This window comes from Nyctibius grandis, chromosome 4, assembly GCF_013368605.1.
Source record: "Nyctibius grandis isolate bNycGra1 chromosome 4, bNycGra1.pri, whole genome shotgun sequence".
NCBI classification, from domain to species: domain Eukaryota; kingdom Metazoa; phylum Chordata; class Aves; order Nyctibiiformes; family Nyctibiidae; genus Nyctibius; species Nyctibius grandis.
This window is the reverse complement of record NC_090661.1, coordinates 83,107,238-83,129,246: the sequence shown is the minus strand read 5'-3', so window position 1 is coordinate 83,129,246 and position 22,009 is coordinate 83,107,238. Positions and strand designations below refer to the sequence as shown.

Sequence of the window (22,009 nt, the reverse complement as noted above, 5' to 3'; positions counted from 1 at the left end):
TCAAAGATGTTAGAGAGTGGCTGGGCAATAACATCTGCCAGTTCCCTCAACACTCGTGGGTGCATCCCATCGGGGCCCATAGATTTGTGGGTGTCCAGTTTGTCTAAATGATCTCTAACTTGATCCTCCTCAACCAAGGGAAAGTCTTCCTTTCTCCAGACTTTCTCTTGTACCTCCAGGGTCTGGGATTCTTGAGGGCTGGCCTTAGTAGCAAAGACTGTGGCAAAGGCGGCATTCAGTAACTCCGCTTCTCTGCATCCTTTGTCACCAGGGCACCCTCCTCATTCAGCAGCAGGCCCACGTTTTCCCTAGTCTTCCTTTTGCTGCTGATGTACTTGAAGAAGCCCTTCTTGTTGTCTTTGATATCCCTTGCCAGATTTTATTCCAAGCGGGCCTTGGCCTTCCTTATTGCCTCCCTGCATACTCTGACAACCTTCCTGTATTCCTCCCAAGTAGCCTGTCCCTTTTTCCACATTCCGTAGACTTCCTTCTTCCATTTCAGTTTTGTCAGAAGCTCTTTGCTCATCCATGCAGGTCTCCTGCCCCCTTTGCTTGATTTCTTACTCATAGGGATGCACCGATCTTGAGCTTGGAGGAAGTGATGTTTGAATATTGACCAGCTCTCATGGACCCCGCTGCCCTCTAGAGCCCTAACCCATGGGATACCCCCAAGGAGGTCCTTGAAGAGGCCAAAGTCAGCTCTCCTTAAGTCCAGGGTTGTGGTCCTACTTATTGCCCTGCTTCCTCCATGCAGAATCCTGAACTCCACCATCTTGTGGTCGCTACAACCCAGGCTAGCCCCAACTTTCACATCTCCAACCAGACCTTCGTTATTTGTTAACACAAGGTCTAGCAGCGCACCTCTCCGCGTTGGCTCCTCCACCACCTGTGTCAAAAAGTTATTGTCAACGCTCTGTAGGAACTTCCTGGACTGTGGGTGCCTAGCTATGTTGTCTTTCCAGCAGATATCGGGGTGATTGAAGTCTCCCATGAGAACTAGGGCCTGCAATCACGAGGCTACTTCCAGCTGTCTGTAGAAGGCCTCATCTACTGCTTCTTCCTGATCAGGTGGCCTGTAGTAAACCCCCACAACAGTGTCACCCATGTTAGCCTGCCCCTTAATTCTTACCCATAGGCTCTCTACTCATTCTTCATCCTTCCCTAGGCTCAGCTCAATACATTCCAGTTGCTCTCTCACATAAAGGGCAACTCCACCTCCTCGCCTTGCTGACCTGTCCTTCCTAAAAAGTACGGGCACCAACCTCACCTTCTGTTACACATGCACGCAGAGTCCCAAGCAACTACTTTCCCCATTTAGAAATTATTCCCTTGGTTATCAGTAGGTCCCTGCCCATCTCCTGGGCTGAGGGTGATGTTCAGACCCGCCATGCTGCCCTGCCGCAGGCCCCCGGCAGGCAGCAGCCTGGCTCTCTGCTCCCTGGCATGGGGCGAGCCCCCCCTCGCAGCCCCCATGGGCAATGGCAGACAGGGAGGCAGGTGTGGTTGGGATCTGGTGTCCTGTGCGGTGGAGAGGAGTGGAGACTGGGACTGGCATCATGAGCTAGGCTGGGAAGCAGGGAAGGCATGGGGTGCCAGAGGCTGAGGCAGCCCGTCATCTGCAGGGTCAGTCTCAGGCAGCAGGGCTTTCTGGCAAGGGAGAGGTGCAAGAAGTTTCCTCTTTCCCCATCGCTGGTGCTACCAACTTTCTAGACTCTGAGTGGAGCCAACCATGAAGCTGAAGCTTCCCAAGTAGTTTGAAGAAGTGTCTAAACTGGTTGCTCAAAGATTCCCATGAGCTGGAGTCAGTGGCTCCTGGTGCCTGGCAGGGCTGATCTCCTCAAGCGGGGAGTATCCTTGTGACGCTCCCATTAAGGGGTCTTTAATGGAAATTGCTGGGGAAAGGAGCTCAGGAGCCTCTGCAGCCATCATAACGCAGCATTACCTGTGCCAGCAGGGCCAGAGCAGGGAATTTGCCACCACCTATGGTCACAAGCAGTACAGACCGACTGCCACCAGCTCAGGGGGACTGGGGAGCCTGCCTCTGCAGTGGAGGCTGTGCTTTACACTGGCTGTTGTCCTCAGGGTTGGCAGAGGTGACCTCGGGCTGCAGAGCTTTGGCATGAGGGGTGACTGATGACAAATGCCAGTGGGTCTAGACCCATGTGTGCTACCCTGCGGCCATCCCTCTTGTGCCCCCGAAACCTTTGATGTTATTTGTTGCAGTGGTTGGGGTCTGGATGGCCCTGCAGGCCATGACTTTCTGTCTCTCTTGGTGGCAGGAGCAGCCAAGCCGGTGGTGCCCCCTGCATTGCCGGGGACACACAGTGTCCCCCATGGCTGGCAGCCTTGGTTCATGCAGCCTTATGGCTTGTGCCAAGGCTCTGGTGTCCCTTGGCACAGGATAGTCTGAGACCACACTTTTATCTTGACCTTGCACACGGGGAGTGTGCCTAAGTGCAGACCTGGTGAGGCCTCCCTGGGCACTGGGATGCCTCCGCCTCCTCTGGTGGCCTTGGCTAAAAGGGAGGGAGCAGTGGCTGAACAACAAGGGTCCCAGTGTGGGACTCCCCACCCCTCCACAGTGGGACACCCCATGGTGGCATCCCCAATGTGTGAGTAGGTTATTGCCCCGTTTTGGCAGGAGGTGAAAGTGAAGGTGGGGTGAAGGTCCCCTGCTCTCTCTGGGCAGAGGGCTGCAGTTGAAGCAGTCTGGGGCCATGAAGGTGAGACTGACGTGGGGACAGAGCCCTCCAGGGCTGGTGGGGTCCCTCTGGGGCTGGCGGGGCTGGACGGGGACAGATGTGGTGCTGGTGAGATGGCAGGGTGGGAGCCAGGGCAGCCCTGGGGACTGCGGGGAGGTCACTCCTGCGGTGACAGCCAGACTTTGCAACTGTGGACTCGAATCCCTGGGCTTTGCCGCGCTGCCGGGTGTGAGCGGACGCCCGGAGCGCTGCCTCACCTGCCCAGCCCCATACACGGGCAGCCCGGGGCTGCCGGCCCCACAGGCGGGATGGGAGGTAAATGGGCACACCGCACCTGCCGGGGGGTGCAGGCCCCCCAGACCCAGCCGCCCAACTTCCCTCGCCCGTCCCACCCCTCCGGAGCCAGCCGTGGCCCCAGGCACAGCCGTGCGGGTCCCTGAGGGGTGGCAGCGGAGGGAGGGGATGTGAGTCGCCCCCAGTGCCACCCCCAGTGCGAGGGGTGAGCGAGGCTCTGCCGGGACGGGAGCCGGGGGCGGTGCCGGAGGTGGGACAGCAGGAAGGACAGGAGGAGCAGCGCGAAGCGGGGGCTGCACACCGCCTGGGGAGAAGGGTCCGATACCGCGGCGAGGGGCGGCGCGGCCGGAGCCAAGCTAGAGGGAGAGCTCAGCCCCGGACCGCGGCGGCGTGGGCGGGCCCGGGAGCCTGCAGGGCCGGCAGCCGCCCGGGAAGGGGGGGTCCCGGGAGCAGACCCGCTCCCCGGCCCGCCCGCGGCCGCCGGCGTGTGCCGGGGCGCCGGGCCCTGCCGGTAGTCCCCGCTGTGCTTCTTTGTAAGGGCCCTTTCGTTACGGCAGCGGTCGGTGAGCCGGTGCCCCCCCCTTCCCGAGGCCGGCGCAGGTCTGTCAGCTGGCCTGAGCTCCCAGGTGGCACTGGGCAAACTGGTGAGATGGTGCCCAGTTTGGGGCCCCGTGGGGTGGATTCGGGGTGTGATGTGGGAGGGTGGGGGCAGAGGGCTGAGCAGAGGAAGGAGGGCAACGAGGAAGGGATGGAGACAGGGGAAGGGAAGGATGGTGTGGGGTGGGAGCACAAGAGGGGGACAAGGCTGGGGCACAGGATGAAGAGGTCTCCTCACGAGCATTGGCACGGCAAGAAATGGGGCACAAGCCTGGAGGGGATTTTCCCCCGAGCATTTCCATGTCATGCCATGAAGGGCAGCAAGAGCTGGGGCACAGGATGGGGTAGCAATGTTGGGGGCTGGGGCAGGCGCTCCACAGCACGGAGGATGGGGGCAGCAGGCAGGGTCCCAGGGCTGGCAGGGCTGTCCACAGAGGCACAGGCAGTGGCACATCCCAGTGGGATGCAGCCCCTCATGTCAGGCATTAATTTCAGCCCCCCGGGTCTGATCCAGAGCCCCTGGGCTGGGCTTTGCCCAAGGGTCTGAGCGACCCAGGTTTCCCCGCGCTGACCCCATGGCATCTGTGTCTCTGAAGGAGAAGACAACCCTCCACCCAGCAGGTGAGTAACCAGATTTTAAAGCTCTCAGCTGGCTCCAGAAATTGTTTGGTGGAATTGCAGAGTCAGCCCCTGTACCCTGCAGGAGTGTTTGTGCCCCCTACAAGAGGGGCTGGTGGGAAGGGGCAAGGGAGGACAGGCAGGCATCTCTGGAGAGGGCTGGTGCTGCAGGGAAGGCTCTGGAAGTCTGCAAAGAAACAGAACTGAGGAGGGGTACAGCTGCCCAAAGTTTGGTCCTACCTGGATCTGGCAGCAGTAACGCTGGCGTGTGCTGCTGTGGCTGGGTGATTTCAGGACCAGGTTGGTCTCCAGAGCTTCCAGAAAGCAGGACCAGCCCCGCCTGTGGTTGGAGGCTGGCCTGGCTGACCTTCAAGTGTCCTCCCAGCCCTAACTTCAATTCTGTGAGGAATGAACCAGCCCAGATCTTGGCTGTCATAAATCAAAGTCGCTCCGCTGAGACCGATGGAGGGAGCTGCGTTTATTTAGCTCAGCCAAAGATCCGGTCTGGTACATTCTTAGCAGCAATATTAGGCAGGCTGAGCTCGCTTGGCAGAGGCATCGGACATCTAGCCATGCATGCGGGGCATCAGGAATCGAGGGCAGAGTGCTGCTCTGCCCCATGCATGTGTCCCTCATGGACTCGGACCAGGCTCCCTGCCCTATCCCTTCATGGTGCAGGATGCAAACCAGCCTCCTGTGGGGACTAAGTGTCGCTTGGATTGTGGCTGGAGGTTTTAAGTTTCCTACAGCAGGTGTCTCACCTGGAAAAGTGTCAGGCAGGACCTGGACAACCCAGGAGCTCAGCTGAGCACCCCCAGCTGAAACCAATGGCCACTGGCCCAGCCTGTCCCCAGGGATGTCTCTCCTTCCCTACTCCTGGGGAGCAGGGAGCTGGTGCAAGAAGGGTCCCACCATGCAGATACAGTGCAGGGATGGTCCCACCATGCAGATACATCCCTGCTGGCAGCCACGAGCTGGAGGTCAGCCCTCTGGGGCAGGCTTTGCTGAGCTAGTGCCTTATTGCTGCTCCACATCCAGAAGATTTGCTCCTGCTTGCTGACAGCCATGGAGAGAACATGGTGCCGAGTGAGCACAGTTTGTGGTGGCAAGGTGGAGAGGACGTTGGGGCTCCTGCAGTGACCTGCTGCATTGCAGCCAGGGAAGGTGCTGCGGTCTCTGCTGCTGGGCTCCAGGCAGTTGGCCAGAGGAGGAATACTGGGGCAAGATGAGGATCCAGCTCCAGGAAAGGAGCGTTTGGCCCCAAGAAGGAACATTTGGGCCCTGGAGAAGCATCTGGCCCTGGAGAAGGAGTGTCTGTGGTGCAGTGGCCCCGAGCAGGACTGTGGTCCTGCAGCAGCTCCCCAGGGCTGGGAGCACAACGCGGTCCTCATGCTGAGCTGGGGTGGGAGGTGGTTGGTGAAGAGCCTCTGTCCCGAGGAGACCCCTAAGCTGGATCATGCGCCTTCCTCGCAGGGACCCCCATAAGCGCCTTGCTGCTGCCAACACAGGCAGTGGGGACCCAGGCTCTCTAGCGAACACCTCTGAGGTGGCAGGGGGATCTGCGCTCCCAGGGACATGGAGGGTGGCAGTGGCTGTCCTGGGTGGGCAGCAGGGAGAGGAATGAGCTAGTGGTGGGTCCACTTGGGGATGACTAATTTCAGGCATGCTGAGGATACCCGCACAATACCAAATTTGATCTTTATTCCTTAAGTGTGGGCCAGTTCTCGGGTTGAAAATGTATCTAATGTAAAAAATATCTCAGTGTTTCTTCAAGCCAAATTGAAATGTCACTTCAGAAAGTACGCTTAAAAAAACCACCCTGAGACATTAGCTCACTGGCAAGAAAATTAGCATCACCTCAGTTGCCTCAGACATGGACACATCTCTTTGCTCTGTTCTCCGTTTGCTTGAGGATTGGGCTCTTGGTTTTCTCTCTTTCATCTACACATTCTCCAAGCCAGCTGGGGCTCTGAGTGGTAACAGACAGGTGCCACGACTGGGGCAGTCCCAGCCTATCGAGGCTGATGGTCTGTATTTAACAGCATGAGACTGGCTTGAGTGTTGGAAGAAAATCGGTTTCGTGGCATGGCTGGGTAGTGCCTCATCCTGAGAGCAAGGTTATGCTTGCTGATGTAAAACCCCAAATCAGTATGGGGACTCGGTGAGGGAGGCGACAGTAGATCCTGCTGGTAGAGCTGCTTTGAGACCCAGGCTGTGATCCCCGCATGCCCATTGCAAGAAGCAAGGCAGGAATTGCAGCCATGGGTTGGGAGCCTGCAGGGAGATACAGATGTTGAAGAATAAGAGAGGCTTTGTAAATGGCCCCATGCCTGGATGCTCAGCACTAGGTGTGAAAGCTGAGGACCACCAATTGGGGAGAGAGGTCACAGGGGGAGACTCAGTGCTCTAGGTTTGCCCCTAGAGGCTCCAGGAACCGGCCGTGTGAGTGAGGACAACCTCTCAGGCAGGACAGGCAAGGTCCATGAGGGTATCGGGAGATTTTAGAGATAGTGGTTGAGAAGAATGAAAAGGTCTTCAGAGGGTGACTGAGCAGCCACTTGCTCTGGAGATGCAGTTGGAGCATGGGAAGTGGTGGAGGGGTGGCTTTGAGCTTTGTAGCTCAGCCTGTGGCTTGAAAACCAGCCTTGGAGCTAGTGGGCTGGGAAGGGGACAGTGCCTGTGCCCTTGTGATAGCAGATGAAGTTTTAGCGAAAAACACAGTCACCACAACCCATGGCTGGCAGGTGCCAGTTGCTGGACGGATTCATCTCCTCTGCTACTGGGAAGAAAAGAGCCTGTGAGCCCTGTCCTTGGCTGAGGGCACAGCAGCTGCAGCTGTGCAAGAAGCCGAAGTGGGGCTGAGGTGTGTGCCCAGCACTGGCCCAGCGGCACGCAGCCTGTTCTGCTGTTGGGTGCTCCCTGGGGCGGCTTTGTCCCTGCCAGCCAGTGCAGGCACAGCTGGGCACAGCTGGAGGGCAGTGAGCACCAGGGCTCATGCCAGCAGCACCTTTGGATGCGGCCACCCTATTTTGGGAGGAGGAGAGGTTTTAGGCAGCTAGGAGGGATGCCCACAGGGTGGGGTGGGCTGGTGGTGTGGACGGTGATGCTGGAAGCGCAGCTGCCCAGAGCAGGTGGACTCAGAGCTGGTGAGCTCCTAGTGACCCTGTGGCCGCTCTTGTGGCTGCACCCACCAGAGTGGCATGGGGTGATGGACAGGCTCCCTGGGGAGGGCTGGGGCCAAATGGGCATGGGTCTGCCCTGGGTCACCCATCCAGGTCTTACCACAATCACCGCCCGGCACTGCCAAGCTCAGCGGTGGTCTGAGCCAAGTGCGTCTCCCCAGGGACTCGCAGGGCGTCAGAGCTGCTTTCACCAGGGAGGTGTCTGGCCCATGGGTTTGAGCGCAGAGCAGCTTCCCTGGCTGCACGCTGTCTGGGGACACCGGACTGCTGGGAGCAAGGTGCCCGAGAGCCCCCCGAGGCACGAGGCAGCCTGTCAGTGCTGCACAGGGCTCCCCTGGGACAGGCGGCGCTGAGCAGCAAGGAGTCCTTTGTGGAAGAAATGGAGCCTCAAGGAGACTGGCCTGGGTAATTGGCTCAGGAGAGCAGGCCTCTTAAAAGTCAATTAGAGACTTTTAAAAATAAATCAGACTGGAACATTGTGAGGGCTGCCAGAAAATTTGGGCGAGGTCAGAGTTGTTTAACGTTCGTTGTTGATGAGATTCAACCAGCTTTTTGGTTGGGATAACTTCTGCGCCGCTGAGTCAGACTGCTTCGGGGGCTAAGCCAAGAGCGTCTCCTAATGTGGCCATTTAAGGCATGGTGGGCTGAGAGCTGATGGGCAGCCTGAAGAAGACAGTACACACTGCTGTGAGCTGGGAGGCCAGGGGGGGTTTCCTTCATCGTCACCCTCTCTGCCTTGGTTTTCTCTTCTGTGAAGTGCTTTGAAGTCGGTGGGTGGGAGCAGGCGAGCAAAGGAATTATAGTTGTCTTGTCTTGTCTTGGCTAGAAACTGCACTCGAGAGCAGCAGGAAGAGTTTGTCCAGGCTGAAAAATGAGTGCGGATGTGTAGGACATCATGTGATGTGCACATGTTTCTGCTCCAAGTCCCCGCTATGGCTGAGCTTGGCAGAGCCTGAGCCCACACATGCGGTTTCACAGGTTCAGGGTGGGGGACTCTGGAGCAGTTGTCCTTTCTCTTCACATCCAGTTTGGACGTGGGTTTGGGTCCTGTCATCAGTCACTGGAGCTGTCCTGTCACCCCACTCACCTCTCCTCCAGCCGCACCCCTAAATCTTTCCTTAGCTCCCAGACCTGACCTTGGAGTGTCTCTAAACAGTGTTGTTCACCCTGGGTCCCAGCAGTGAGTAGCTGGTCTCCCAAGCAGGGTGAGGAACCTGCATTTCCCACAAAGCTGAACGAGGAGAGGATCTGTAGGCAGGCTAACGTGGAGTGTCCCTTCCCATTGCAGTGACCCCCCCCTGAGCCAGCTGGTTTCGGACTCGGACTCGGAGATGGACAGTGTGGAGCAGCTGGCCCTGGGCAGCACGGACACTCTCTCCAATGGGCACAAGGCTGACCTGGAGGCCGCCAAACGCCTGGCCAAGAGACTCTACAACCTGGACGGCTTTAAAAAAGCAGATGTGGCCCGTCACTTGGGGAAGAAGTACGTGTGGGTATTCACAAGAAATGGCCTGTTCTGCAAGGAGCCCACCTGCACCCGTGGAGTACCCACAGCTGCTGCCCTTGCAGGGCACCAGGCTGGCAGGGAATAGCTGGCAGGACCCCAGAGCCCATTCCCTGTTCCCTCTAAAGGTCTTAAAACCTAAGAGACATCCAGGTTTTGGTACCTTCCTACCATGACTGCATCTTGGATGCTTCACTGAGGTGTTGGGGCAGGGGGACAGCTAGCTGAGTTCTTGTGGGCCCTTCCAGCTCTACCTTCTCCAGTTTCTCTTACATGCTCAGTATTCCCATTGGATCGTGGATGACTCCTCTGAGTTTCATGGGAGTGTGGTGTGTCTCTGTCCCCAGCATGCTTCCCAGAGCCCTGAGGAGCTCCTAGCCTCCTGATTCCACCCCACCCTTGAGTGCCTATTGTGGTCCCCATGGTCTGGTTGATCCCACTCTCATCCCACCCTTTTCTGTTTCAGCAATGAGTTCAGCAGGATGGTAGCAGGGGAATATCTGAAGTTCTTCGTGTTCACAGGAATGAGCCTGGACCAGGCTCTCAGGTCAGAGCTGAGTGTGTGTACATGTGTGTGTGCGTGGTGGCCACCGAAGTGGGGTCCTAGCAGATCATGCCCTCTGCAGCTCCGCACCCACACAGGGATCTACAGGAGCAAGCAGACCTCACAGCTCCCACCTGGAGATCCCCTTACCTCTTGTATGGCAGGGGTTGAGTCCCAAAGTGGTCTCTCAGACACACAACTGTGAAAGAGCATCCCTGGTCTTAACTCACCAGTCTGCAGTTGGATGACAGTCAGGTTCACCTAGGACTGGCTTTCCAGGCCTTGAGACCAGAGCCTCTTGGTGTCACCCCCACCTCCTTCCCTGGTGTAGTGCCCAGGGCTGGCTGTAGGTCTCTGCAATGTGCCGGCAGGGTATGATGCTGTGGGCTTGGAGGGGACTCTTGCAGTGGGTTGGGAGGGATGTGCGATGGCAGGGCTTCATCCAGCACACAGCGAGGTCTCCAGACCAGAAAGCACAGCTCCACTCCTGCACAAGGTGGGTTGGAAAAGCTGCTGGTGGGCTTCAAGTGTGACCAATGCTGCTGCTGCTGCTTCTTCAGGTCCTTTCTAAAGGAGCTGGCCTTGATGGGAGAGACACAAGAGCGAGAGCGAGTGCTGGCTCATTTTTCCCAGCGCTATTATGAGTGTAATCCCAACGCCATCTCTTCAGAGGGTAAGAAACTTGCGCGTGTGTGTGCGTTTCAGCTCGGTGAAGGTGCTCAAACTGCAACCAGAGAGCAGGCTAAGAGCCTGTACTGACGCCTTAGGAGATATCCCCAGTTACGGAGATGTCGTTTACCTCAAATGACAGATGCTTTAGAGGTTTTTTTTTTAAAAACCTCCTCCGGTTGGATCATGCATAATTAGGGCTCAACCCATCCTTAATTCTGCCCTTGAGCAGATTAGCACAAGAGGCGAGAGAAGGCCCTCCTCACCAAATAGACCCCAGCTCTCAAACTCTCGGCTCAGGGAACAGCCAGGTGAGAAAACTCGGGTGCCCGGCACGTGGGGTGGCACAGACACCCACTTTGTACTGTTTCCCGTCTTTGTGCCTCCCCTGTGTGCGTTCACGTGCTGGGTCTGCTCTGGGCTGGCTCTGGGACAGGTGAGGTTTGGGCTGCCTGGCTGGCAGAGGGCTGTGCTGGTCCCACCTTGCCGTGCTAGGAGCTCCGCAGGGTTATCTGCAGCATCGCTGCCTGGCTGAAGGGGTGCAGGCTTGGAAGGGAGTTTGTACACTCAGGTTTGGGACCAGCTTTAATTCAGTGGCCTCCTACCTATTCTCCCGCGTGCTGACTGCTGTGTGCCCTGCGTGCCTGGGGTGGGAGGAGCGGGCTCGGGGCTGTCTTGGGGGCTCAGAGCCCCCGTGCCCTGCGTGATGCTGTTGGGCTGGAGCACCAGCTGTGGGGCCGAGCCAGGGGCTCTAATTCCTGTCCTGTGCTTGTGCTGCAGATGGAGCCCACACCCTCACCTGCGCCCTGATGCTGCTAAACACAGATCTGCATGGACACGTAAGTTCTCACTGCCGTTCGCCCCGTCTGTCCCTGCACTCTCTGTCCCCACTGCCCTGAACTGCAGGTACAGGGCCCTGAACCCAGGAGGGCTGTTCACCCCTAATGTGTCTGGGGAGGAGAGAGGGGAAAGGCTGAGCGAGAGAGGGAGCTGGCGCAGGATAAGAGAGTGGGGCTTTGGAGGAAACTTGCCGAGCTGGAAGATGTGGAGGTGGGATGAGGACTGAAGGGGGAAGTGGACAGGGAGAGAGGGTGGGAGTGAGACTCCAAAACTAGCTGCCATGGGGGCAGGTAGCACCCAACTTAGAAAAAGGAGGCTATTTAAGACTCCCAGAGTCTAGGCAAAGCTGGCAGCTTCCCAACACCTTCAAGCAGCCTCCCTGAGACCGGGCTGGTCCTTCACCCCACTGCAGAGATGGGGGGGTCTGTTCCTGGGCTGTGGGACCTACTCCAGCCAGCACCAGCCCCCTGGCCCAAAGATAACCTCCTGTGTTTCTCTCCCCCTGGCTCCCCCAGAACATCGGGAAGAGAATGTCCTGCTCTGACTTCATTGGCAACTTGGAGGGGCTCAACGGAGGCACTGACTTCCCCAAGGAGCTGCTCAAGGTAACTTCAGTTGCTCTCCCTTGCCAGCTAAGCAGCAGGAGCAAAAGCAAGAGCTTTGGGTGGGATCACATGGATGACTATGTGGGATGCAATGAATGTGTCCATCCTCATGCAGGAGGTGATGGTCGCTTGGCCTGCAGCTTTCCTCCTGCCTTGCTGAGGGGAACATGGGTTGCCCCGTTCCCCCAGGAGGACACTGGAGCTCTAGCTGGGGTCCTGATGCTCTCACTGCTCTTGCTCTGCCTGCATCGCAGGCAAGGGGGTACATGTGAGGCCAACTTGCTAGGGTTGGTTTGCCCAGCTGCAGCCAGAGGCTTCGTGGCGTTGACTGCATGGTAGTCAGCACTTCCTGGCTCCCTGGAACACTGGAGCCCAAAGTCATGGCCAGGCCCTGGGACTGAAGCCACCTCTGGTGGCAGAGGGAACATTTCTGGTGACACGGGCAAGGCATGGCGATGGGGAGGGTGGACTGGTGCTTAAAGTCCCGGAGCTGGGAACTCACCGCACTGGTGTGACCAGGGGGATTCCTGCCTTCTCCCTGCCTGACCCAGTTCCCAGCGGGGCTTGGCCAGGGAGGGCAGCGTTCAGCGAGCACCTCCGGCCTCAGACTGATGTGCTTCTCCGGCATTGCCTGTTCTTGGGAGGGTTTTCTGAGCTGCTGTCTCCCCATCTCGGGCCCTGGGAACAGGATTAGCTCCCATGGGACCTGCCAGGCAGAAGCCATTGCTCTTGGTGAAGCTCTATAGTTGGCAAATACTTGTGATATGGAAGATGGGTTCCCACAGGGTGCCAGAGCCACAATGGAGGGAAATGGTTGATGAAAAAGGCAATGCAGGGTGAAGAGCTGAGCTCCCTTTTCAGCCTCTGTGGGTCTATTCCTGGCTGTGTCTCTCACCCCATTATTAAGGGGTTACCAGCAGCTCTCAATAGGGCTGTCCTCCCTCTCAGCCCACGCTTTGCCAGTAAAAGGAGTTACTCAGGAAAAATTCTCCTCTAATTTTAAACCCAGCTCCAGAAAAGGCTTTAACCACCCAAAATGGAATAGAAACATCCAAAATGAGGACCCTGAACCCCGGCTCTCCAGTGCTGCTGTGCCCTGGAGCATCTGAGCTCCGCAGGCTCCTCAGTGTGTCCCCTTTGCAGCCCCCGGCACCCTGTGGTTGGATACCCCCGCTTCAGGCACCGCCGCATCCCTGTTAAACTTCACCCCCAAAAGTACTGGCAGTTTAAACACGCGAGGCCACGTTGTTCCATCAGATCCCAGTGGTGGGAAATAGGGCAGCGAGCAAGTGCCACGAAGCTACAGGCTTTCTCTCATGGGCAGGGGCCAAGACCTTTGCTGGGTGTAACGCAGCGGGGGGAGGCTGCAGCGCTGCAGCACAGCCCCGTGCAGCTCTGCCCGCAGCCCAGCAGTGGGGAGGCTGCTCTGCTAAAAATGGCCTGTTCCCTCTGCAGCTGCGGTGCTTCCCACCGCCGCTTTTCAGCCGCCTCTGCACAGGAGCCATGCTGGGGAGGGGGAGCGAAAGGCAGCGCAAGGGATCGTGTGTGGGGCAGGCTGCAGCTCTGCTTCAGGGAACCCCTGAGTGAGGTCCCGGGGCGGGTGAGTTGGGGAAAACACTGTCAGCCTGTGCTGGGGAGGGGCCCGGCAAGGAAGGACACCTGAAGAGGTTGTGCCTCTCCTGGGCAGCCTTTGCCAGGCTCAGCTGGAGAAGACACCCTCTCTCTTCTGCCCACTTTCGGCTGCTTGGTTCTTGGTTTCCACACAGGCTTAGGGGGCAGAGAAATGGGAAAAGCCTCTCCAACTGCCCTCCCTGCGGCAGTCTGTGCCAGTCCCGTTATCCCGGGTAGGATGCTGCCTCCTTGGCAGACCTGGCTGGTGGGCTGTTCCTGGGGACTGAGGCTCCTGTGCAAGCGTGCTGCACAGCTGGCTGGCTAATTTTAGCCCTCCAGGAGCACGCGCGTTTTCTAAGGGCAGCAGGGGAGAGAAAGGGCTAGCAGGCTTCAGAGGAGCTTCTCAAAGCTCAGGGGTGAGTCTTGGGCAGCTCCAACAGCGCAGAAGAAGGATCCTGGGGGTTCTTCCAAGCCTGTCCAGAGAGATAATGCAGGCTGCTGCCCCGCAGGCTTCAGAGCTGGAGGGCTTGAGGTGGCCCCCAACCACAGTACTCGCCACCAGGGAAACGGGGACAGCAGGGCAGGACCTAGGTGGCTGCAAGGGACACAAGGCCACCATGCTCTGTGACTCTGGGGACAGCATCAGGAACAGACCTGTGGGGAGCCTGGGTGCTCCTCTCATCTTTGGCTGCAGGGAGTCCCAAGACAAAGGCAGCACAACGCCTGAGAGCGGGTGGCAGCTTGAGTCAGATGAGAACTTTATCTGCTACTAGATAATACATGTAAACAATCCCAGTTTTATGCAGAAGAAACGAAAACACTTGAAAGCTTGTGCTTTCACAGCTGAACACCACGTCCCCCTCACTGGCAGTGCCTCGCCATGCCCTGCACGGCACTGCTGCTGGAGCTAAGGCAGCGATGCCTTACTGGCACTCGGCTGCTGCTGCTGGAAATCCTTTTCTCTCACTCTGAAAGCTCCCCTGGAGAATCGTACTCTGCAGGCAGGGCTGCCCAGCTCTCCGACTTGGGTGTCTTCCCCACCAGGGCAGGGAGCCTTCCCAAGGATATAAGTACCCATGCCCGAGGATGCCCATGTCTGTAGGCTTGGACCCAAACTCCTGTGGCCAAATGAAGGCAGCTGCCCACCCCGCAAGGAAGGAGGCAAAGCGGAACCTCCTGGAGCTGGTGGTATTTTCGTTAGCTCTTGAGATGTTGGTTGCTCTTCTCTTGTCAGTGTGATTTTAGCCCAGCCCCCCTGGGATTTCACTCACTGTTGCTGGTTAGCTGTTATATTTCAGGTGTGGATTTGACCTTTACATCATTGATCACTCTGCGGAGCCTCAGCTCTTCCCCCTCTTCCTTACTACTTTAGCTTAACCTTGTGCTTTGCTGGCTGGCAGCAACGCTGTAGGGGCAGATCAGACCCCATTTCTCCCTGGTGCTGCTTAGCGATTGCAGGAGTGAGCCGAATCTGTGCCGCCTTCCAGCCTAGGAGCTGGAGCACTTCACAGATGTTAATGAACTAAGCCTAACAATGCAGTTGGGTCCCCGGGGGAGGAAGATAGGATGGGCCCCCACCTTCCAGCTTGGAGGCACAACCACACGGCTCAGATGCTCAGAGTGCTGGGTAAGTGATTAGCAATGTGGGAAGAAAGCCTGGGCTCCCATTTCTGAGCTATAATCTCAGGAACGCTTCCTCAGTGTAATCCCCCGGGCTATTGGGTTTTTTGCCTGTTTCCCCTTGGAGCAATACGCTGCCCTGCCCCTGGCTCTTGTGGCTCCCCCAGCCTCAGGGGCAGCGCAGCACAGCTGATAGGCCAGGCACCCATGCCCCCTTCCTCGCAAGTTTTGCCCAGTGATCACTATGCCAAGCAGTTAGGACAGAGTGGAAAATTTCCCCTTCTTCACTGGCCGCATCTCCTACTCAGCCAAGCCTAACTAAATTACTCATCGATCCTCATGCCTTCTGCAAGAATGCCCAGCCCTTTGCTTCTTCACAGGAGAAGCTGCCTGGAGCGTCTACATCCTGCCCTTAACCAGCTGGATGGCTCCAGCTACTGATTTTTCTGGCCTGACCTTGAAGGAATGGGCAGGAGGGTTAAGTGTGGGGTGGGCACTGAAGATGGAAGATCTGAGATCTCCTACCAGCTCAGCCCTTGGGAGGTCCCTGGTGCAGGCTAGGCCGCAGCAGCAGCTCTGAAGCCTCCCCAGCTGGTACAGAGTGGAGGAGCCGCCTGCCCGATGGAGCCCAGGAAGCCCCTGAGATGTCACCACCACTGCCCCCCAGCCCCACGAGCCCAGGGGGGTCCAGCCACCCGCTCCCGCTCTCCCTGCTGGGACGGAGAGGAGGCGGGGAGGGCCAGGTGGTGCAGCGGGGCCAGCGCCGGGGCCAGCGTCGGGGCCAGCGCCGGGGCCAGCGCCGGCAACTCGTGTGGCATCAGCGCCAGGGTCGGTGTCCCACCGCGCGGACCCGCCTCCGCCGCTCGGCTCGGCTCGGCTCGGCTCGGCCCCGCTCGGCTCGGCCGGGCTCCGCGGGTCGCCATTGGCTGCGGCGGGCGGGGCGGGGCCCCGCCTCTGTCGGGCAGCAGCCGCCGAGCCCTGCCCGGCCCGGCCCGGCTTCAACAGGCGGCGGCGCGGGCCGCGGCAGGCAGGGCGGGCAGGGCCGGGCAGGGCCGCCGGGCACCCCGCTGCCCCCCCCTCCCCGCCGCCGCCGGCACGATGATCGGTGTCAACAGCATCAACAGCAGCGCGGGGCGCATGCGGTCCCGCTCCATGTGCTCGGTGCGCTACGGGCGCAACTACCGCGGCGCGGAGACCTTCTGCTACGGCTGGCCCCAGCGCTCCCGCACCCTCAAGCCGGTGCTCTACACCGACCTGGTGGTCAGCCGCCTCCAGAGCCGCCGCAAGAAGAAGCCGGTAAGCGGCGGGCCGGGGGAGCGGCGGGCGCCGCGGGGGGATGCGCAGCGCACTGCGCCCCGGCGGGGACACGGGCGGGCGGGCGGGCGGACGGACGGACGGACACGCCCGGACAGCCGCCGGCCTGCCCGCTGCGAGAGCCTCAGCCCTGGCGTGGAGGTAGCGAGCAGCCAGCCCCGTCTCCCTCCCCAGACTGATTTCTGCGGAGACGGGTCCCCATCAGCCCCCCTCCGCCCGAGGGGCCCCGTCTCCAGCCCCGCCATCCTTCCCCCATCCCACCCCGAGGGCAGCGGGAGCAAGGCAAGACCTGGGTGACATTGCGCCGCTTACGATGCTTTGACAGCAACGTCTGCTCGAAAACATCCCTGCGAGAAGAATCCAGGACAGAGCGGTACCGCTGGGACCAGCCCTCCAGCTTAGCATAAGCGACAAGCTCTGCGGGCTCCTCGCCAAGGGCTGCGCTGAGCCGTGCCAGCCCGGCCGGGGCAGGCTGGCACCCGGCTGGGGTGGCGGGGAGAGCAGCAAGGCAGAGCAGAGGGGCAGAGCCGCAGCCCTGGCTCCCAGCTGAGCGGAGCTGGAGAGGAAGGAGTGGCTGCCTGGACAAAAAAGGGCTTTTTTACTGCCAAAAGCTTGCTCGCTGTGAGCCGGCATCCGTTTTGGAGGTGTTACGCTGGTGTACATCGGCCCTAGGTGGGCAGAAGCGAACAGGCTGCCTCTGGGCACGTCCTGCCTCAGTCAGGTGCCTGCCTCCGGTGTAGCAGCAAGGGAAGAGCCTTCACCAGCCCCCGTGTTGCAAGCAGGCTGGGGCAAAGCAGGCAGGGGTACCCGCAAGCCACCTGGGCTGCCCCTGTGGTCAAACCCAGCCCGGTGGGGACATCAGGGCCGTGCCAAGCAGTGATGCTGTCATAGCGCAGTACGGTCTGGGGGCAGCAGTAAGTTGTGACGCACTCAGATGGAAACATGCAGTTGGAAGGGAGACACTCGGTCACTGCTTCCCGGCTGTGCTGGGAGGGATAGAGGGGTCTGCCGTCCTGGGGGTGGGTAGTCAGCTGGGTAAGGGATGTTTTGAAAGATGTTGGTGCAACTTACGATGTTGCTGAATCGAAAGTGTGGGGCAGGGATGGGTAGCCATCCCCTGCTGCCTGCTATTGCTGCCTGCAGCAGGGTGGAAGGTGACGCATAGGACACTGTCCCTGTGGCGGCCCACCCAATGGGGAAAAAACTGTCCCCAAGTCACTCTGCACTGTGTGCACGCGGGAGCCCCTCTGCAGTGGAGGAGGGGGACACGGGGTGTGCACAGCAGGGTTGATGTGTGCCAGATGATGAGTTGTTCTTGAGCATGGATTGTGCGTGCTGGGCAGGCGGCAGTGGTGGAGGGGAGGCCGTGAAGGTGAATAAGGGACCTGATAGGTACAGTTCCCACTGATATACGTCCCTGATCTGACAGTGCCGTTCGTATCTGCGCACTGAGGTCTGAGTGCCTGGAGGACCTGACAGAGCTTTGTGGCTGGGTGTAGAAAAAGGTATTTTGCTAAGGAAAAGTTGGGGAAAGCTAGCAATTGAGCTCTTGTATTGAAAAGGTACCAGGCACGGAGAGAGGGAGAATGGCTGCGGGGAGGGCGCTTGGTGTCTGTGGCGTCTGTCTTGCAGAATGTCACGCAGCGTGGCTGGTCGTGGGGCTGGCAGGAAGAAGGGGAGCCTTGACCTGCACAGGGCATCTTGCAGCGCTGAGAGCCGAGCTCTTTGTTGCTTAGCAAAGGAACCAGCACACTGGAAAGGGGACATGTCCGCAAGAGTTATAATCCATAAAAGAGGCACCCCAGAAAGGGTTAAAGCCCTCTGCAGGATGCCTAAATTCCTGCTTTAACCCTCCTCCGTTACTTGAGTGCTGGGCTACAGCTCTCGGTACAGTCCTGTCTGTGCCAAAGCTGTGTCCAGGCCAGCTTGCTGCTTGGCTCCCAAAACCAGCACTGGATCTCCTCTCTGATCTGCTCTGGGCTGGGGAGCTGAAGGGGGACGTCTTCCCCCTGCCCTGCTTGTGTAGGGCCGTCCCCAGCAGAGCTGGCGCTAGAGCTGGTCTGGGGCATCAGAGCCACCTGCCTCTTGCCCAGTGCAGCCCCCCACCCCTCCTGGAGACGTTTGCTAGAGCAGGACTCGGGGATGTCCTCTCAGCCTGCTTTTGGGAGGGAGCGCAACAAAGAAAGATGTTGTTGATTCAGTTAGAAATCCCGCTGGGACAGTGTATTCCTAGGTTTCTTCAGTGTTGCACATGTCTAGGGCAGAGCTGGCTGGCTAGCCCGGCATGCTGCAGCAGTGAGCTCATAACCCAGTGATGACAAAAACCCCAACCACACTTGGGGTCAGCTGTGGTGGCATTGGGCCAGCGCCCTGCTTTCTCTTAGGCAGTGCTTGCAAGTTCAGAGCTGCCAAGAGGTGCCGTCCTTTAGGCCCAGGGGGAATGAATCCATAGAGCAAAGACAGCCTGGAGAGAGAGACCTGCTGAGCAATGACACGGGTGTCTCTGGTCTCTGCTGACGTGGTTGTGAGTTAGGCTTCAGGGGCCTCCACCGCCTGTGCTTCCCTAGCAGAAACGGTCCATGCACCAAAAAGCCTGGAGTTTGGTGGACTGACGGGCAGTGGTACTGCCACGGGGCCAGAGAAGCGGATTGGGCTTTGTGGCCGGAGTGCATCTTCTCAGCCAGGACTTGGGCTGAGTCCACCAGCTTTGTTCCCGAGACCGGTGTTGGCTGGGGGTGGCGTTTAGCCAAGCAGAATCTTGGCAGGATTTAAGTGTAGACGTAAAGCTTTGCATTGCCCTCTCAATCCTCCCAGCCCCCCCGTTTGCCTTCTCACTGTCCCCCCGCACAGGAGTGCTGAGCAGCCCCTGCTCCCTATCTCTGAGGTGGGGGTACTTGGCAGCTCCTGCCCGCAGCAGGCTTGTGGGATGCTGTCAGGGGCTTGTAGTGGGGCAGCTGGAGCCTTTCGAAGCCACAAGGCAGTTCAGCCTTTGAAGTGTTCGCTGACAGTCCCAGAGCCCAGTTTTTTTGTAGCGCAGTGCTCTGCCGAGCTGTTCTCCAGCACTGTGCCATCCAGAATTACTCCCCAAGCATCTCCTGACATCGGCTCGTTCACTCGGCATTTAGCAGCCATCCTCCTGCAAGCCCTGTGTGGGGCTGGGGGCCGCAGTCCTCTCCTGCGGCGCCTCGCCCTGTCCTCCAAAATCCCTGCTCAGCTGGTTCACGTCTCCCTTCCTTGGGGCGCAGAGCTGACCCCTCTCTGTATTGCCGCGTGTCCTGTTCTACCTGCCTTTTCTGAGGAGCTTTTCTGCAGTTTCCAGTCCCCACCTCTCTCTGCCAGTTTTCCAGTCTCGTTTTTGTTGACTCTCAGCATCTCTAGGCTGTGTCCCCAGCAGTGAGTAAGATCCCTTCCCTTCTGTTTCCCGTGATGATTCCTTATCATCCACATTGCTCTGAGACACCTGCTTCTCCCCCTGCTCTACCCCCAGGTTATATTCTGCAGGACTTTGGGTTGTTTTTTTTCCCCCAGGCTCTTCTTTAGGTCTCTTTGCAACCCGTGCTCCTCTGGCCGCCTTGCTCACACCTCAGCATCCTGCTCCTCTGGCACTGGGGTCTAATTTCCTCTCGGTCACCGAGGCCATACTCCCTCTGTGAGCCTTCTGTCTTCCCAGGAGACAAGTGAACCCCGCTTTCTGCCTGCTAGATCGACACGATCCCTTTCCTCCTCTGAGAAACAAGCTGGTGCTGCGCCAGTGTTTCCCTGACGGTGAAGTGCAGGAGGAGCCAGGTCCTCGCTCTGTCCTGGCTGCTGTGCCTCTCGGGGGAGTGATGGATGTCCCTTCCCCAGACACCACCGGGGCCTGTCTGCTGGCTGGCTTTCCCAGACCCCTGCACGCCTCCAGTTGTACTTCCTCAGCCACCAGCAAGATCTCTCAGCAGCAGTCTCTGGCCCCGTGATGGATGTTGACAGCTGCCTGAACAGCCTGTGCAAGACTCGATTATTTTCCTCCGAGGATGATGCCTTCCAGATCTTGCTCCAGAGCCCTCTGTGAGCACTGTGTTGCAACCCTCTCCAGAGCCTCACCGGCTGCAGAGCCATGCTGAGTGCCTCTGGCTTGCGCCCAGCTCGGACCGGACAAACGCTTGGGAGAGGGGCCCCGGAGCATCCCGCTGCAGGCAGGCTTAGCTTGTTCCTGTGCCAAGATGCAGGCAGCGGGTCCTGCCTTGCTCAGCTTGGTGGTGTTTGGGCCGGCACGGAGGTCACGGTGCTAGGAGGTGCTGGGGAAGGGGTAGGGACAGGCCACAGCCACCCCAAGCAGCAGCAGCCCAGGATGGGCAAACACCCATCCTACCTTGACCAGCCATGAGGTCCTCTGAGGGCCTCATGAATGACGACGTGCTGGTGTCTTTGAAAATCCAGAGCTAGCACCCTGCTGAAGTCTTCCGAAGCCTAAGCATGCTCCTGGACAGCCTTCCACGGGAGCATCGCGTCGCTGTGGAGTGGTGGGTGCTGCCATGAGCCCGCCTCTGCCAGCCCAGGACAGGCAGCCGACAGCAGGGAGGTCACTGGCTGTGGTGCGCCGTGGCATGGAGCTGCTGGAGGTGCTGGGGCAGGCTGAAGTCCTGCTGAGCAGGGTGCAGGCGTGCACCATTGAAGTCCAGCCCGAAGGCTTGCTCTCCTGGGGCCCAGGCCTCCAGAAGGCCATCCCTTTGGCCAGCCTAGGATGCCCTGGAGTGGGGAGAAGTGGCTCTCCCAAGGGCTTGGAAACGTTTGGTGCACCTTGCCATCGTGCTGCTAATGCCGTGCCCCCATCATGGGTAGGCAGGGAGGAAGGGGAGGAGAGAGGAGACAGGCAGAGCCATCCCCAGCACTGTGCCCTGGGCGTGCGTGGGGTTGCAGGTCCCTTGGTGCCCAGGAGAGGTGTCTGTAGCCCTGAACCAAGGTCAGCCGGCTGGCTGAGCCTTGTCCATCCTTGTCCGGGGATGGACAAGGATGAACTGACCTGGGGTTGCCTTAACCTCCAGTGCCCCTGAGCCAGCCTGGCATGCCCCCCAGTCCCACAGAGCAGCTCCCTTGAGCTGGCACCACTCTCCTGCTGACCCTCTGCTCTTCTCTCCGCAGGCGCTGTATGGCTCCATCAAGAACGAGAAGCTGCAGTGGGCCATGTGAGTATGGATCCCTCCCAGGGGACACTGCCGCACGGCACAGGGTGGGCAGCGGGGCCACTCTGCCGGCACGGGGGGCTTCCTCACCCCTGCCGCCCTCCCTGCTGGAGCACCACCCTGCCCCAGAGGCCCCATCAGCCATGGTGCTGCAGGGCTGTGAGGGCGTGGGATGGGATGGGGGTGCCTGGAGAGCTGCAGTGGCAGCATACCCCTGGTTGCCCTCAGCACCTTGCTGGGGGCCCCTTCCCCGGTGTGCTGGGCGAAGGCTGCCCAAGGCCAGCTCCCCACAGCCTCAGCGTTGCTTCGTGCCTCTGTGGCCATGCCCAGGGTGGGAGCGGGCAGGCTCTGGGGGGCCGTGGCTGTGCCGGGGCCCCGCAGGGTGCCCGCACCCTCGCCCACAGCTGCCATCTCCCGCAGCAGGAGCGGCAGCGCCCGCGCTGCGGGGATTAATCAGCCTGGCGGCACCGCCAGCGCTGAGCCAATGCTGCTGCCATGGAGACGCCGGCAGATGCTGAGGGGTTTAATTAGCAGCGAGCGGGTCTGAGGGAGGGGGGAGGCAGCAGCGCTGGGCTCCCACATCTTCCTGCCGGGTGCGGGGAGCAGCACTGATGCAGCCTGCCCTCAGCATGAGGGGCCATGACCTGGAGGGAAACTGCAAGCGGGGGCCTGCCCCTCCTGCTGCCGGGGCTGCCTGCGTCCTGCTCACTCATGCTCCGGGCTGGTGCTGCCCGAGGCCTCACCACT

General features: G+C 59.5%; 1 protein-coding gene across 1 annotated transcript in view; it reads left to right on the top strand.

The window, feature by feature from the left end:
* Window positions 1–22,009, top strand: part of PSD (pleckstrin and Sec7 domain containing) — a 37,187-nt gene that overhangs the window by 10,955 nt on the left and 4,223 nt on the right. The window contains exons 5-10 of the mRNA XM_068400001.1: window positions 8,682–8,876; window positions 9,364–9,444; window positions 10,002–10,114; window positions 10,891–10,949; window positions 11,466–11,555; window positions 21,222–21,265. Coding sequence (XP_068256102.1) covers window positions 8,682–8,876; window positions 9,364–9,444; window positions 10,002–10,114; window positions 10,891–10,949; window positions 11,466–11,555; window positions 21,222–21,265 — 582 coding nt within the window. The remainder of the gene's footprint in view (window positions 1–8,681; window positions 8,877–9,363; window positions 9,445–10,001; window positions 10,115–10,890; window positions 10,950–11,465; window positions 11,556–21,221; window positions 21,266–22,009) is intronic.